General features: G+C 39.3%; 1 protein-coding gene across 5 annotated transcripts in view; it reads right to left on the bottom strand.

Annotated features, from left to right (window-relative positions):
• Window positions 1-16,881, bottom strand: part of MCTP2 (multiple C2 and transmembrane domain containing 2) — a 139,500-nt gene that overhangs the window by 43,742 nt on the left and 78,877 nt on the right. For all 5 annotated transcript variants that reach the window (XM_019619532.2, XM_019619534.2, XM_031555341.1 and 2 more), the window contains 5 exons: window positions 15,898-16,084; window positions 14,875-14,968; window positions 11,643-11,745; window positions 9,183-9,285; window positions 215-316 (listed from right to left, as the gene is read on the bottom strand). In XM_019619532.2, the coding sequence (XP_019475077.1) occupies window positions 215-316; window positions 9,183-9,285; window positions 11,643-11,745; window positions 14,875-14,968; window positions 15,898-16,084 (589 nt within the window). The remainder of the gene's footprint in view (window positions 1-214; window positions 317-9,182; window positions 9,286-11,642; window positions 11,746-14,874; window positions 14,969-15,897; window positions 16,085-16,881) is intronic.

The raw sequence follows: 16,881 nt of genomic DNA, 5'->3' as shown, positions 1-16,881 counted from the left end.
CCTGCGTTGTTCCGTCCACCCAGATGGGCTGTCACCTTACAATGTGCCAATGTTTCCTCACCCACAGTACGAAACATTGCAACCAGATGCAGTGAGGTCAGGACTTTTCCTGCTGGGCTCCTGCTTTCAAAGGATCGATTACCTCCCTCCCAGGTGCACATATTTCCACATTTCTTACACAAATGATAAGCAAAGAGAAAATATTTTAACTTACGGGATTAAATAGGACATCCAGCTCTAAGTAAATTACTCCTTTTGAAGCACGTTCCAAGTCTTTATTCTTCAGCATGTAACAACTTTGTTTGCCATTTTTGATCTATAGATTGGGAAGAGAAAAAGCATCAATATTTTTCCAGCTGTAATTTACAATGTAATTTTAAAAGACACTACCAAAAAAAACAACAACAACAAAAAAAAACCACAACCTCACAAGCATAAAAATCCTCCCCAAACCATGATAATATACTCAGAGCCTGAAATACAAAATGACCATTGGATTAGAGACCTATAAAATTGCAGATTAAATCTCTTATGGTCCAACTTTAATTTACAAACCTTGTACTTTATAGTAGAGCAGTGCACGCAATAACCAGTTTGAAAATTCTGCCCTGGAAGCCAGTGAGTTGATGGGAAGTAATCAGCCTCCGTTATTACAGGTTGAAAATGGAATTTTTCTTCCAAAGTTCAGAAAAAGAGCCACGACAACAACTTACCCACCTACTGCACACTCCAGTACACGAACTCACTTCAAATGCTTCACTTACTGCAAGGTTGTCAAATTATTACCCAGGAAACGAACACAATCCAAAGAAATTAATCAGCTTAAGTGGAATGAATGTTAATGTAACAAATGTTCAAAATTAACTAATTCACGTAAGAGACTTCTCCCCCTGCCTCTGAATTTCAATACCATTTCCATGCTCTAATCTGCCGGTTGGCCCTATCACATTAAATGCCTATAAAAAGAAAAACAACCTCCCTCCCTCACCATTTTGTAAACTATTTGGCTCAAATCAAAAGCATTCTCTCTTCTAAAAGTGATGGCAGAAATGTATTTATTATACACAGTAGGATATGTATTGATTAAACATTTGGCTTTTTAGGAAGCAGACCAGTTAATTCTAAACAGCAGTAACATAAAAAACTGCAGCTTACCAAAAAGCTACATTCAGGGACTGTAATGATCAAAGATTAAAGATAACGGAGGAAATTTGGGGGCATGAAATTGCAACCATATTTAAAACGGCTATTGCTGCTCTGGCATTTAGAAGAGGCACTCGTATAAACCATGGCAAAAATGAGAAAGGAGAAAAAAAAAAAGGCATAATAGGAACCAAGCGATTTCACGTTACAAGGGAAAGGTCACTTTCCTTCCCAATGCTGCTCCACCCTTTCTGTACCAAACAGCTCGTCGAAGGGTAGACAGCTTTCCTGGCTGACAGTTAAAAAGGAAGAGGGCTCTCATAAAACCCAAGTTTGCATCCTCATCAGGGTCCAAACAGGAACTCCAGCTTTTACTATGCTTTCATCCAAAGCTGTGCTTAACAGGATGCTGGGAGCTATGCAATCAATTGCAGAGTCTCTTTAATAATAACAGGCACCGATCACGAACCCGACTTCAATGTAAGACAAAACAAAGAGGGTAGGAGTTAGAGGCAAAGGAAGTGGCCAACCCCGTTTGTAGGATCACTCAAATCAGATGGTCCTGAGACCAACTGCCATATAAAGTACTGTTTGCCCATCAGAAGGGATTCTGCTACTTCAACAGTTCCCTCATCGCCACCTCCTACCAAAGGCAGAAATAGTTTTAAAAGGTACAGGATGAAAACAAAACCACTCCAAGTTATTCAGAAACTAAAGATGCTTCATTTTCCAAACTGAAAATTGCATTTCCTCTGAGTAGAGATAAAAGGCCAATGGACTTGGCTTGAGATTATTACTGCTTTGGTCCAGTGCAACGGCACCAGAAGAAGGCATAGAGTGAGCTTTGCTCCTAGCAGTGTGTCTGCAGAGATACAGATACCCAGTGCATATCAACACTGTGTAACTGTAGATTCTTCTTATTTATGAATTTGGGGGCTGAATTTTCACGTATTTCACTTACAAACAGTTCTCACAACTTTTTATTCTTAGGATGAAATGCTTCCATACCTCAGCAGTAAGAACACATGGAAATCTGTCTGGATATACTTCTTACCAACAAATTTAAGAGCACAGTCAATAAGGAAGGACACTGCACACACTGCTTAAAAAAGTGAAAAAAAATAGAAGGAAGGAGAAGGTCTGGTAAGACTAAAATTAATGCAGATTTCCTAGCTTTTGACCTTCTTCAAGGGGAGAAAAGTACAAGAGAAAAGAACAATTGGCTATAAACTGGCATTTTCATTTGGATGAAGAGAAAAAACCTTGATAAAAAAAGTCAAACAGAAGTGTCTCAAATGTTTTGGCAGGATGGTAAGGCAGTGCAGCTCAGCAAAAGTTGTAAGGTAACTAACACTCATGACTGCATAGAGATTGAATTGGCAGCACGTCTCAACTGTGCTCAGAAGAAAACATCCAAAAGTATTCTGTTCTTCGGCCAGAGTTTAGATTCTGTTCAACATTTCTTCTGTCTCAAGAGACAAGCAGTCATATTAATTTTATTTGGGATCCATTTCTTTCTCCTCTCTGGGAGCTCTTCTCCTCTCTCTGCTATTTGCAAAAACCACTCCAATGTTCTCTCCAGCTGTGGACAATGTTGCACCCTGTGCTGAGGTCCTAGGAACCTCAATTCAGAAAGATCAAATTTCTCTGCTGCTCAAACATCTGCCACTAGATACCTGAACTAAGTCCTGATAGCCATGTCTAAAATTGGTTAACTTACATAAAAGGATCAAGAATGCAATGGAAAGGAATATGGGAATTAAAAGTGAAAACATCTACAGGTGGGGTCCTTCAAGAGATATTATCAATATTATCCCCTGATTAATTTCACATGTGCATACGTATCTCCTCAAGTAATACTAATGCTTGCATTCTTTGAAAGCTTGTTAACTGCATGGAACACACTAGAGTTCATTCAACAATCAAGACTGCCCATAATCACAGAAGGATAGTAGTGCTAATCCCACTGATAAGCTTCATTAGACAAGGTTACCATCAGAAAAAAAAAAAAATCAGCATTCTCATCCCATGAAAATTTCTGATATTTGGGGGTATTTCCGTGTTCTGAGTCAACTCAGAAAGACAAAATACAGCAGCAGTATTTCAACAGTACAGATCACCCCTTCTTCTGCATCATACTTTCTTCTCCATACAGAAGCATGCAAAGGAAGTTACCAGCTGGAAGCAAACCTAAATTCTTAATGCACTCCGTATTTCTATCTACAGGAGCACTTCAAGCAGAGGTAACCTCTGGCAGTGCTTCAGCTTGCCCTCCCAGCTGGAAGGAGACATTCAGGTGCATGAGACCACAGCACAGTCAAGGCCCAAAGTGCATCAAGTTCCTTTCAAATGAGTGAATATATTTGCTAAACTCTTCCCACAGATGTCCCCAGTAAAACAAATGTGACTAAACACAGTATTGATGTAGCCAGCCAATGCTAAATCTATTAAGCAACAACCTTCTGACCGCTTGGGAATTTTAATGAAATAGCAAAAGCCGAGATTGATATGACACAAAACACTGAGAAGACAGGACCCTTACGCAGCAAAGGGTGTTTTTTCATTGCTCTTGTCTCAAAGAAATATGGTTTAGTGGCTTTTTTTTGTACATTGATTTTAAGAAAACTTCACTCCGTATCCAGCTTTGATGCAGATTCGATATCATATATCGATGACCTGACAGAACAATGCTGGGTTAAACCTCTGTACATCAACACCCGTGACGTGCAGAAAGGGTAATGGCTACTCTCCAAAGGTAATTCATCTAAAGCATTTGGGACCTCTGATATTCCTGCTTGAGCTCATTGCTGATGCACAATGTCATACCATTTGCCCTGAATAACATAAAGCTGTCTTGTTATAGACACGCACCTCCTCTTATCAAAGGACATATTTCCCCAGGAAAAGATGAAAGCAAGGCACATATTTGATCCACCTGGATATAAGTAAGGAGGTTTTTTTGTTTCTCCTCAGTCTTGTAATATACGTTCATTAGATTTTATACAGAATGTCCACTCATTCATCCCAAACTCTTTCCCCCAAACATTTTGCTTTTAATAACCTTCTGTAGGATCCAAGGAACAATAGAAATGCAGATCCTTGGCAGAGGGTTGATGCCCAAAGACTGAACGCGTATGGGGTCAATGGTCTGAAAGCAAGCAGCCAAGCTTCCAACGCAGAGTAAGGAGATGCTGAAAGCCCCAGGAGGCCAACATCTCAAGTAGCACTCAAAAAAAAAAAAACCAAAACACCCACATCGCCCCATCAATACTATCTTCAATAAGCAGAGCACTGTCAAAGCAATATTTTATTTCAGAAGTAAGGTGTACTTTTCTTTCTGGAAGCGATGTCTTTTACCTTCATTCCAACATTTCTGGTTCGTGAGAGAAGTAAAAATCAGAACAGATGATCTACTGCACAGCAGCCTCTGCAACGTAAGACCAGCATTTCCACAGCTCTCTCAAATTCTAAAGCTTCCTCCTGCAAAAGGCTGTACACTTATGGTCAAGTGCTAAGTAATCACAACTGGCAGGTGTCTGTTCTCTGAATCCAGGCCATGTTTCAGACAATTAAGCTTGCAAAAGTCATGCTAGTTGTTTCCACTGTATCTTCAGCTACCGACCTTGTGCAGCACTTGGAAGCATTTCAGAGACATCTTCCTGTTTGCTGAAAAAAGGGCGCAGCTGAAATCTACTCTGAGCTGATAACTCAGCAGATAAAAACATTCCAGCCTGCCATACAACTCTTCACTCAAAGGTCTTTCTACATGAAGATATTTGATATACCCTGCTTTAAGATTTACTGAAGCACACGATATGATCCCATGCCTCTCGCTTGCAGCCCTCCAGGAGACAGGAGCCTCTTGAAGCAAAGCAAAAAAGACTGAGCCTTACAGACAGAAACATGGCTTTCAGTAAGACCGAGGGCACAAATGAACACAGATGGGAAGGACTACTTTGATAATTAGTTGGAGTCCCTAAAACCTACGAAAAGAAAAATCACTAAACCTATCAAGCTCCTTTCTTGAAGCGCTTAACTTTTTGCCTTACTTCTTCATTTCTTGTGTCAGTGTCTTCTTCAGTTTCTAACACAAAAACCTGTTATGTTCAGTAGTCTGGTCTTCTCTTTCATTGTCCAATGTCTGAGAATGCAATCCCTCTCGTAGCCAGATTCTACAGGTCACTGTTGGCACAACAGAGCTCCATTTTGTTCAATACTGGTAGCAGTAATTTGCATCTTTTTCAGTTTATCTGCCACTTCTGTGACTGCGGATATCTGGAGCTGCAAACACTATCTGAGATGAGGTCTCATTTACATGTTTTAGAGGTGGGGAATCGTTCAACGTAAAGAAGGGCAGGAGAAAAAATGCCGTAGGTTGATTAACATAGAAAAGCTAAAAGTAAAAAGCAAGCTCTGCATTTAGATTTCATTTCTGTGAAATGGCAAAAGGCAAATCACTACTTCACTCCTTCTGTCCACAACTACCTGCACGTAGAGAAAACACGAAACTTGGTACAACGCTGTCACAATCCACATCTGCGCTGCTCGTTAATAGAGCTCCATGAGAAACAAAGCAACCATGCACTCTTCATGCCCATCAAAAGAACGTGAAGTTTTCAGCTTTATTCCTGTCACTTTAAAGCTCTTCTTAGGTTGCCAAATGTGCTTGTGTCTTAATTAACGAATTCCATAAGCGCAGATCACAGTCAGTGGTGACTGGGAAGCACGAACATAATATTAACACCAAAAAAAACACAGACTGTGTGTTAATGGGATGATGAAGGTGTATTCATGTTTGCAAAATGCCACTGCAAGACTTCTGGACACATTCAAACCAAAATTCTCTTTCAAATTCAACTTTTCCTATCCCTCCAACGTCTACCCTATCCAAAGCATTTCTTCACTAAGAAAATCTAGCCATCCATGAACAGTTCCTGAAGGAAACTTATTTCACGTGCTGACAGTTCACAACTCAGGCCAGTGCATTTTTAACTTACATGAGGGGAACAAGGAGGCAAATGCATTTCTATTTCAAAAGGGAACCTAATGCAAGCCAAATATTAGGCCTGAGAAATCAAACTTGCATGATTTGTGAGGTTTCTTTGAATCTTTAACTATTGTTCGCTTTCAACATATTTATCTAAATGGTTCAAAGGATAGCTTCAAATTTATAGTTAAATTCACAACATACGTCGAAATACTCATTTCAAGAAAAAGAGCTTAGAAAATTGCCATTCTCTGTCTGAACCAAGTTAATAGGTGCAAAATGTTTTTAATCAGAAGCAGAGATGAATATATTTATGCTAGATTTGACCGAAATAGGAGGCAGAGAAGTTTGGATGGGAAGGAAGAAAACCAGTTGGCAAGGGAAAGCATAAACAGTTTTTATTTTATTTTTTGTCTCAAACTTTGGACAAAAAACCTACGCTGAATAGAGTTTGGACATTACCACACACATGCACTCCCCTGCTCTGCCTTGTTACATGCTTCCTAAGGGATACTTGACAAATGCCTATAAAATCAACAGAAAATCCAACTCTAACATCTTCTCACTGTGAGCCCACACAGCCTGCTGCCGATCATGCAGGCCATTTGGCAAGCGCAGGGTCTGCAGGAGAGCAGCTGCTCCAGCCACTCTCTTCCAGGAACATCAGAGATATGAGGACTTGGGGAAAAATTAACCAAGTGATCAAAAATGGAATAAAAGATGTTAAGAGTTTTTCTTCCCTGTAAACATCAAATCATCCTTCGTGCCAAACTGACTTTAATATTGTTCTGAAAGTGGAGATATTGAAGACTCAAGCCACTAAAAAATAGACAAATAATCTAAAGCATCCCCAGCCTCAGACAGAACTTGCAGTGTAAGCCATGGAGGGAGGCAGAATGCAAGGCAGCTTGAACACAAGGTACGAATATATAAAATGAACATATCTGTTTCACAAAGTTCCAAAATGGAAGTTTTATTATTTTTCTGCCTATAGTGACCCCAGTCAATCAATACCGAGGTCTCTGGCCCTAATGGATGGATAGAGCATCTCTGTCTAGCATCGCTGCTTGAGTGCAGCATTGAGGCTCCTTAAGCCTGGTATTTACCCCACAGCTACTCCTGCAGTTTATGCATGTCTAATCCACCTTACTTAAGGGCAGGCTGGACGGAGCCCAGGGCAGCCTGATCTGGTGGTTGGCAACCCTGCCCACGGCAAGGAGGTTGGGACTTAATGACCTTTAAGGTCACTTCCAGGCCAGGCCATTCTATGGCTCCGTATCCCAAGTATGCCCGCAATCTGGACTCCAGAATAGCTTAGAAAAAGCACACAGTGGATAAAAATCAACATAAAAACACATTCCTGAAGAAATTCAGAAGCCACATTGCTTTTGACTTGAATGCACAAGAAATACACATACTTAAACAAAATAGTAACAGAACTGGAGCACATTAGCCTGTTCCTTTACCACTATAAAGCATTCTTTAAGCTGTGATCATATTCTCTAAAACGGTTCAAGAGCTTTTCAGGCATTTCATTATTTATTTGGAAACATCAAATATTTGTAGTTCAACTTCCCCTTTCTGATCTTGATTGGTCCCTTACCTAACCTGCGTCCATATATTTCCCAGCTGACCATGAGGGGCTGCTTTGATTTAATGGAATTTTTGCTTTCTCTCTAGAAACTTACCATCGCTCCACCTTCAGCAAGGATGGAGCCCCACTGATTCCCACAACAGAGCTTTCCCTGCAGTTGCCCACCTCTAAGAGTCAAACTCTTTTGCCTTAAATATGAGAGATGCGTGCCAGCCTTTCTGCAGAGGTGAATATGCTTTCCCAGGAATGCTTCAAAACAATACGGCAATTTTGTACTCTGTAATTTCAATCAAGACTCGCCGACTGCCTATTCAGGAGAGCTATTACCCACAGCATCACACTCTGCATTACCAAAAGGTTTGCACTACTGCAAGCATCGCTCACACTGTGTGATATGCTGTAAGCATGGATATTTGCATGGGGCACAAGGCAGTACCCAGTGCATAGCCTGCAATACCCTCTCTTCCCTATAAGGAATCGACTGCAAAATGTGATGCTTCAAAACTCAAGGGAAATCCCACGCTTGAAGTTAAGTGTGTGCTTACAGAACTGGAGTGATACGAGCGTAAGAGTCCACGAGACTGTTATCCTCAGCTACTGATTTAACAAAAGCAACAACCCAGAAAGTTATTTGCAAACTTTACTGCAAAATTTACCAGAACCTTCTATGATGCTACAAACACACACATGGAGCTGTTTGCATCCTCTTGATCTGGTTTACTCTGTTATTACCAGCCTTGTTCAAATTAAATCAGTCTTACCAAACACAAAACTGCTTTGCCCCATTTCTCTATTAATGCCTTATAACGACCCTTTCATGTTCCCTTCTCTTTAGCTTGGCCTTTTTTTGGCCATTTCAGAAAAAGCTTTAACACTCCTTCATCTCCAGAGCAACTCTTTTCCCCTGAGCTTGCTTTGTTTCCAGTTTTGATTTTATACTCCCGTGGTAGCATTCACTCTTCACATATTTGTTTACAGAACAAAAGCCACCCGTCTTTAAAAGCACTGTGGAGCAGAAAACACCCCTTTTAGGTAATTTTATTCAGCTGTGCCAATAACAACAGCTATCTCTAGTCAATCCTACTGTGATGTGCAATTACTTTCCTGGAGCAAAAAGAAGCAAGACAGAACAAAGACATGCATAAAATGTTACCTTCGGAAGATGATGTGGAAACACACAGAACAACTCAATTATGTTTTCAGACCTACATGGCATGTAGTGCTGATGAAGTACAGACACTTCTGCAATTTTCTTTCCAATCAACTAAATTTCTATTAAAATGGGCTGGCAACGCTTGTTACACTAAAGAGGACTACAAACACTGCCAACTAAGGCACATACAGGTCACAAAAGCTGTTTGTCTCCAAATCATTGTTGCTTTGCACTAAGAAGAATAGAAACACAACTCGTTCCCAGCAAAACCACCAGTGTTTGAAAGATGTACGAAGGTAACTTACAGACAGCAAAGGGATAGCAACTTTTCCAAGAAAATCAGGGGGTTTATCTCCATCTTCATCAAACACTGTCACTTCCAGAACGTCATGAATATCTTTAATAGGGCTGTAATGAAAAGGGCAGACACAACCAGTGATATTCGATACACATACACGCAGTCTTCCCCACAAAGATCTGAGAATGCTGTTTTACTAATTAAGTTTGTATTACCTTGGAGTATAAAACTAGCATTTAATTAAATTCCAAAAAAATTGAATCAAATGATGGATATTCCCCAAGCTTTCCCCTCGTGTTGCAGTCACATAACTAGGTGAAGAATAAACAACAACCAGACGGTGGCATTTTTTGTGCATTTACATTGACTGTAACAGTGGATTAACTCTTCTCTCAAACAGAGAAAGCTGGTGGCCAGGAGGAGTCCAGGGCTGAATTCAAAACCAAGCTCCAGGATACCAAGTATATGTGAAAAATAATCCAAGAAGCAAAACATGTAATTTCATTTGACTTGAGCTATTATGTTCCTTTTAAACTATTAGCAAAACCAATTACTTCAAAAATAATAAACATAACAACCCTAATTAAAGGCCAAATGTACAATACTTTTATTCCATTCAATCCAAATTTTCAACCAATGTGGCAGCAGACACTCAATCCGGAGTATTTTATCAGATTATTAGTAAATCAGCCTCACTTCAGAGAAGTTACATGTGTGCTTGCAAAACCTGGGTAACCAGAGCTGATTTATGATTTGCATTCATTATCTCCTCTTTTCCCTCTACCACATGCTAGAATTAAAGAAAGAGGCACATGGCATGGCGCCTGCTTGTCATTTAAGTCAGTGCAACTATCCTCCCTAGAAGGCCATTTCAGGGCGGTCCCACTCATGGAACCTCTGCCTTTGACACTGTGGATTTGCTCTTTGCAGAGCTACCTGCGTGTCCCTCCAGCTAGCAGCCACAGTACGTTCTTCAATGTGACCCAGGAATGATCTGCACGACATATGCACTATTTACAAGACCTTGTCTTTAAAATACATCAAAACCCCTCGCTTCAGCAACCAAATTTCCACGTACCTCTAACAAGCCATTACAATTTTCCATACATTATAGCGACCAGTGGTATAAAATGTTAAGAAACCCACAGTGTGACACAGATAAGTGTGTTGCAGAATAACCAAGTATTACAGGAAAGGCTCTTTGGTGGAATTAAATGCTCCATCTGAAAGGGATTCACTAAGAACAATCCCCTCTGCTCTAAATCATCACCAATAGCTTATAAGTAGTTTGATCTTGATTAAAGGGGAAAAAAAAAAAAATAGAAAAAGAAATCTAAAGAGAGTTGTGGGAGCCTGATTGGCTCTGTGAATTTGCTGCTCAGAGTGGCCGTGCACCAGCAATAAGAAAGTTAGTGATAGCTTGCAGCTGACATTTCTGAGACTCTCAGGAAGTATAGAAACAAACTTCATTTAAAAAAAAAATGATTTGGGATTCTTATTAAGGTTTATTTTATTGGCTGAACATCCAAAAAGACTCATCTGTTGTTGGCACCATCACAGAATAAACAACAAGTGGGAACTTCTTGAAAACAGACAAAGCAAAGGAGAGGAAAGGACTCCAAGAGACATAAATTCATCTGCATCCATGAATTAAACACAAATCCAGCAAAGTACTTCTATCAAAGAGATCTGGTGTTTTTTATTGTGTTTGCATCCAGCTAAGTGTTTTGGAATGCTGCTTTTGCAAGAAATCTGCAAGAAACTCTTCTTCCATTCTTCTGTAACTGTTACAAATGCTCCACTGCCAGCCCTTGCCATTTCCTCCTTTGACACAGACTACTACAACCTCAGAGATATTTATTTCTGTCAGAAATTCACAAAAACCTTTCAGCATAAAGGAAGATAAAAAATTTGACCGTCAGTAACCGAACTATCACTTTTTCTTACTCATGAATTCACCCCCAAAACACGTGCTTTTGTTTTCATAAAAATCTAAGCTTCTAATTTGTGTTAAGCAATCTTTGATTAGTTTAAATTCAGAAGAAACAAGCAGAAAATTAGAGCTCACATTGTTCCTGTTGCTTACAAATTAAATGAGGTATTCTGCCATGAAACATTTTATTTTAAATTACGGAAAACGTAGGCATGAGTATCTGGTCATAACTTTCCATTATATTATCTCTTGGATCCAGATACAACTCCATTATGTCCAGTCATGATTCTTCCTATAAATATCACTGTAATTCTTCTTTTAATGACTTCTATTAATAAACTCCATGCAAGAACTACTAAAAGGCAAAAAGCTCCAATTGAGTTATATTTGATATTTCTCCAACATCCTCTTCTGACTATGAAAAAATGACATATCTGTAACTTGACCTTTGTATTTTTCCAAAGTCAATAGCTTTTATAGATAAGCTGCTAACTGTTCGGTGTTTCATCATGTTTTCAAAAGCAATTCACTTACAATGTGAAAACTTTGTTCCACTCTGGATTGAGGTTCTTGTAAACGGTGTGCGTTTGAAGACTGTCATTTCCCAGCTCCAACACACAGAAAGGATCACTTTTACCTACGGAAAAAATCAGACTGGAATTAAAAAATAAGAAAAGTAGACCTGTTATTGAAGTTAGCATGCATTCTTTCATTGTAGTACAGCCACCGAACTTGACTGACCAAATATACACCCAGTAAGGTAACTGGAAGTTGCCTCCCACTTGTGGAATGACTTGTGCTAAATAAACAATATCACCAATGCATCTTCAGTTTTGAAATCAACGCTACCTTATAATCCACTCAGGTGTCTTCACACTAATACCTGAAACCTGAGATTTACAGAGAGTAATCAGCAAGAAAAATCTCCTCAAGTTGACAACTACTCAGATGACATGAAAGCAGTACTGTCACTCTGACTCAGGACAGTGCCAGAGCTTCAGTTACAGCTCTGTCATCCTCTTCTTAGAGTGTGTGGTCTTCTCCAGTTGATTACAGGATTAATTAGCCACACCACAAGAAGAGACGCATGGCACTGTGTCTGTATCAGTAGCGTTTCATCAGCCAATTCCATGTGAGCAAGTCCTTGAAGCTAAGGAGACCCTGCACAGCGTTGCAGCTTCAGTAAAACCCAAATCAACTAAAAAGATCCAACTGCAGAATCCAGGTGTGAAGCAGGCAGGGTATTTAAAACCAAAAATTAGAATAGAGTAAACAAAAGACTTCTAAAAAGAAGGATGCTGGTGTGGAACATATTACGGTGCAGATGTTTGCTAACGCATTAATCTATGGTTTTGATAAAGCACACTGCATGAATTTGTAGCTTTCACAATATAATGCAGCTCAGCAGTTTACATCACGAGCAGAGCTCCGTTTATCAGTGTGTCTGACTCAGTATCTGATTTAATCTCGTCGTCAGCTTTCATGTATACAGTTCAGCCACAGACTATCCAGCCTAATTTCTACATATGCAAGTAAGTATGGCAGCAATGCAGGGATTTAGGAAGTAGGCTGAAGATATCAAAGCCAAAGCTTTCTTTTTTGTAATCTACTATTAATGAAGGGCTCTTAAGGTTCTTACTCTGAAAAGTATACGAAATAACATGGAATCTTTCCAGTATGTAAACAGTGGGCACTGACTAGTCAATATTGGTAAAATTTAAGAACTGTGTACATTACTAGAATCTGTCGTTTTTTTTTCAGCTTACGTGCCCATTCCCTGAAAAGCAGCACTTCAGAGAAGCTGCTTGAAATGTAAACTGGTATGTGCCAAAAACAATCCCACTGTACAATTTGATATTCTGAATGCTATTTTTTGGTCAGTGAGCAAATGCAGCATTTGAGAAGAACTCCCATGCATATACCAAAAACATCCAATAAAGCAGAAAGTCATTTTAATATTCCTAGATAATAGTTTTTTTATGTGAAAGTATGGAAGGCTCAAACTGGGCCGGCTGTGCCTGAAGAACTTTCACATATTTGGTACATTTATGCAGAAACTTGCCTAAAAATTTGTATCAAATGGCAGAGTATAGATTTTCAAAACACTGATCAAAATCAAAGCAGAAGCTGCGTTGTTTCCATGGGATGGAAACCTGCACTTAAGATCTACAGCATTAAAATATATCAGCAAACAGAATTCCCAATCACACCAAGTAAGGAATAAGGTATAAGGTGGCACAACGCTTCTCATCTCCAGAAGTTTGCACACCTGAGAATTGTTGCTGCTGTGGGACAGCACAGGGAGGGAATGCCACCTGCTCAGCCAGTTCCCTTATTAAGCCTTCGGAAATCTGTGTGCTTCTTACTGTCTCCACAATTATTCCTTTATCAGACTTCTAGCCGGACTTTGAGTTTACTTTTATCAATAACAATAAATCTGAGCAGTCTCCCTGGTAATGCAGGAAATATGGCACTGCTCTAGGAGGGCTCTATTATGGAAGCCCATAATTGCTGCACTAATCATTTATGAATGGCTCAGAACAGATAATTAATCTTTATGTCTCTCATTACATGATCAGAAATTATGCTATTTTTACCTAAAATGGCTGCATCCTTTTGCAATTTGGTGGGTCTATTACAGCATAATACTAGGATATTTTCAGCCCTGCCATTGAAAAACAATTTGTCATTTGCTTCATGAATCAGGCTCAAAGCCTGGGTTATTTTGAATATAATGACAGACTGAGTAACCTTTTACTTAAGCAGAATTTCATTCTCCGCTATGCACAAGGAATGTGTGTCACAAACCCTGTATGAAAAGTCTTTCAATTGCAGAATCAAGAACCTGTGTGTCTCTTCCAACGCTCACAATCCACCCACGTGCTCCTGGTTAAGAACTGAGGGAAAGGGAGCCAAATCTATCACCGATGCAACTGCATTAGCATCGGTGAAGTTTTCCAAAGAGCCCAAAACCTCCTAAGCTCAGTTGTTACCCTCAACACGGCACACATATTTTGATAGAGCACTAGCACTGTCATTTGACAAAGGTCCTGCTTTGCCATCGCAAAGTTACTGCACAAGCTACCTTTCCTTATTGGAAGGCTTTTTTCCTTTGTTTTCAAATTAAATTATTCAGTTATTTGAAGCACCAGTACCTGCAGAAATCTCTCCCAATGCAGGGAATTGAAACTGAAATAGTACCATGATTAATGCTGGGTTTTATCCTTTGGTCCTTGTTTTAGGAGCAGTGTTCTCTTATGTTACCCTGTCTGCATGAATTCCAGAGAATGGGGCAAGAATGTTTTCTCTCTAGCATCGTTCTTGCCTTTATCAACAAGTTATCCTTGACCAAAAAAACAAACAAAAAAATAAAAGCAGACTGTCAGCAAATATACAGCACACTATGCTGTGACTGTGAATTACGAGATGCTGCAGGAGACAGAGGGGAATCAAAAGGTCTCCAGAATCCTGGAGAAGATGATAATAAAAATAATAATATCCTGGCAGTCACTACAGAGAAATATCAATTCTCTAGCCCTTCCCTGGAGAAACAATATGAAGTTATATTTTTAAAAAGTGTTAGCCCCACACATTTTGGGAGTGCAAGTCAAACATATTTTGCATCTCAGTTTCTTGGAGCAGGCTTTACACTGCAAAGAAGCAATGAGATTTGCTTTCCTTTGTTCAACAGTCAGTACTACATAAACTGTAAATAACATTCAGAATATACTATTGCATCAAATGCTGGAAAACTGAAATGGAATACCTGCAAAATCTGCTGCCAGGAGGTCAACTGCCTTTAAAACTTTGACCTGTAAGAAACCAACGTCCTTCATGTCTCTAAAGGAATTCTTTATACTCTGCAAAGAGAAAAACATTTTGTTTAGGATACATTAAGTTGTAATTCAGTAAGAAACAAAATTATGAACTACTAAAATGGCTTTAGTAATATTCATTCACTGATTCTATAGCATTTCAGTTTAGCAGCCAACATCCGTGTACATCCTTCCACTATCCCCTTCTCAGTGCATAGCAACCCTAAATTTCATGACATCTCAAACTAGCAGCTCTTAAGAAGATTCTTAGTTCACTTAAGTTACACATTAATTTCATGATGGAGTCTGAAAGGGACTCTGCTTGCTTATGGAAATATCATCTGCCCATCAAAACAAAATATGAGACAGAGGTAGATCTGGAGAAGCAGCATGGGTTTAGGAAGATAGCACATTAAATCAGGTGTTCTTCGAAGTGTTATCAAGTTATTTGAAATCATCGTGCTTCAGAATCACTCCCCATTTTACAGAGAGACAGGCTTATTCCTCCTTTATGCTCAGCTTTAAAGGATTGAAGCATGGAAGCCATCAAATGAATCAGTCCTCCCAAACATGAAAATTCAAAACATATTCCATATCATCCCAAAGGAGAAAAGAAAACTAAGTACTGTTTTCTCTTTCCATGATATTCAGAGTCTCTCATTCCTCATGATAAGGTCTTAACATAATTCAAGTTTTCAAAGAAAAGCATTAGCTTAAAACTCAACAAATACAAGCATCCAAATTGCTCTAGTCTATCCGCCCTGCCAATCTACTTGTCATTCTAAAGACAATAACTATTCCAAGTAATAGTTTTCTGTGGTAAGAGACATGTTATTATGACTGGACAAATCTTATTTCTTTTTTCCCTTCTCTTTTTGTCTTTGTTTTGGTCGCAGTTTTGGATGGTTTGAAAAACGAAGAAGAAAAGGGGTTAAAAAAAAAAAGAAGAAAAGAAAAAAGAAATGCAAACTCACATAGCGCTGTGCAATCTGCTTTCTTTCACTGGGGTCTCCCAGAGGGCAGACACACAGATCAGAGATGGACACTCCCGTACAAGGGGTGACAGCAATCAGCATTATCAGGGACCCCGGATGTTTTTCCAGAGGCAGCTCTAAGTAATTTGTCTGCTTCATTGACAGGGCAGAAATGTCAACTTTACATCTAGAACAACAATGCCAAGGGTTAATGAATAAGAGGAAGTAAATAAAATAAAGCAATATTTAATATTGATTTCAGTAGCAAGCAGGCAACAAAAGCTTTGTGGAGGTATGCACGTGTGTATGCCCATATGGAACTAAACATGGAAAACAAAGCAGTCAGTTTCCATTGTACCTAATGTTGGTTTTGCTTTCTGGTTTGCCTACTGGTAAAGCAAAGGTAAAAGGTTTGGGTTGTGCAGTAGAAAACTTAACTCCGGCCTGCCCCAAATCCCCTGGTGCTTTGTGATGGATTTGAAAGAACTTTATTTCACCTTGGGGAAAAGGAAAGGGGCAAACACAAAATTTAAAACATTAGCCTAAAATAGATTCGTTTCTTTAAAGTCACATACTCGATTTTATGCTACATTATACTGTATGCCCCAATCTCTTTTACAAGCCTTACTAGAGTTACGTTTTCAGTGTACTGTTATATTTCCCAGGGGAAAGGGCTGCCTTGAAAGCTCCCCCCACCCTCAGCGCATTGTATGCATCATGAATCTGATGTAAAATAATAAAATAAAAAGAGAAACATTTATGAAGAGACAATAATAAAAGATAAGGATGGGCTAAAGGGGACATGGCTAGACATCCATGTGAAGGGAGCAGCTCAATGCAACTGAAAGTCTAATCACCTTGCTCGGCTAAATGCCTTCTATTTAGAAGTCCAGTAAATAGAGTGGAACTTTTCTGAACCTCTGTGGGTCTTGGCTTTCAAGAACAAGCTAAACAAAAGTTGCAGATGATGGAAGAAAAAAAAAA

The sequence above is a fragment of the Meleagris gallopavo genome, chromosome 12 (assembly GCF_000146605.3).
Source record: "Meleagris gallopavo isolate NT-WF06-2002-E0010 breed Aviagen turkey brand Nicholas breeding stock chromosome 12, Turkey_5.1, whole genome shotgun sequence".
Classification (NCBI taxonomy): domain Eukaryota; kingdom Metazoa; phylum Chordata; class Aves; order Galliformes; family Phasianidae; genus Meleagris; species Meleagris gallopavo.
This window is presented reverse-complemented; position numbering and strand designations above follow the sequence as displayed.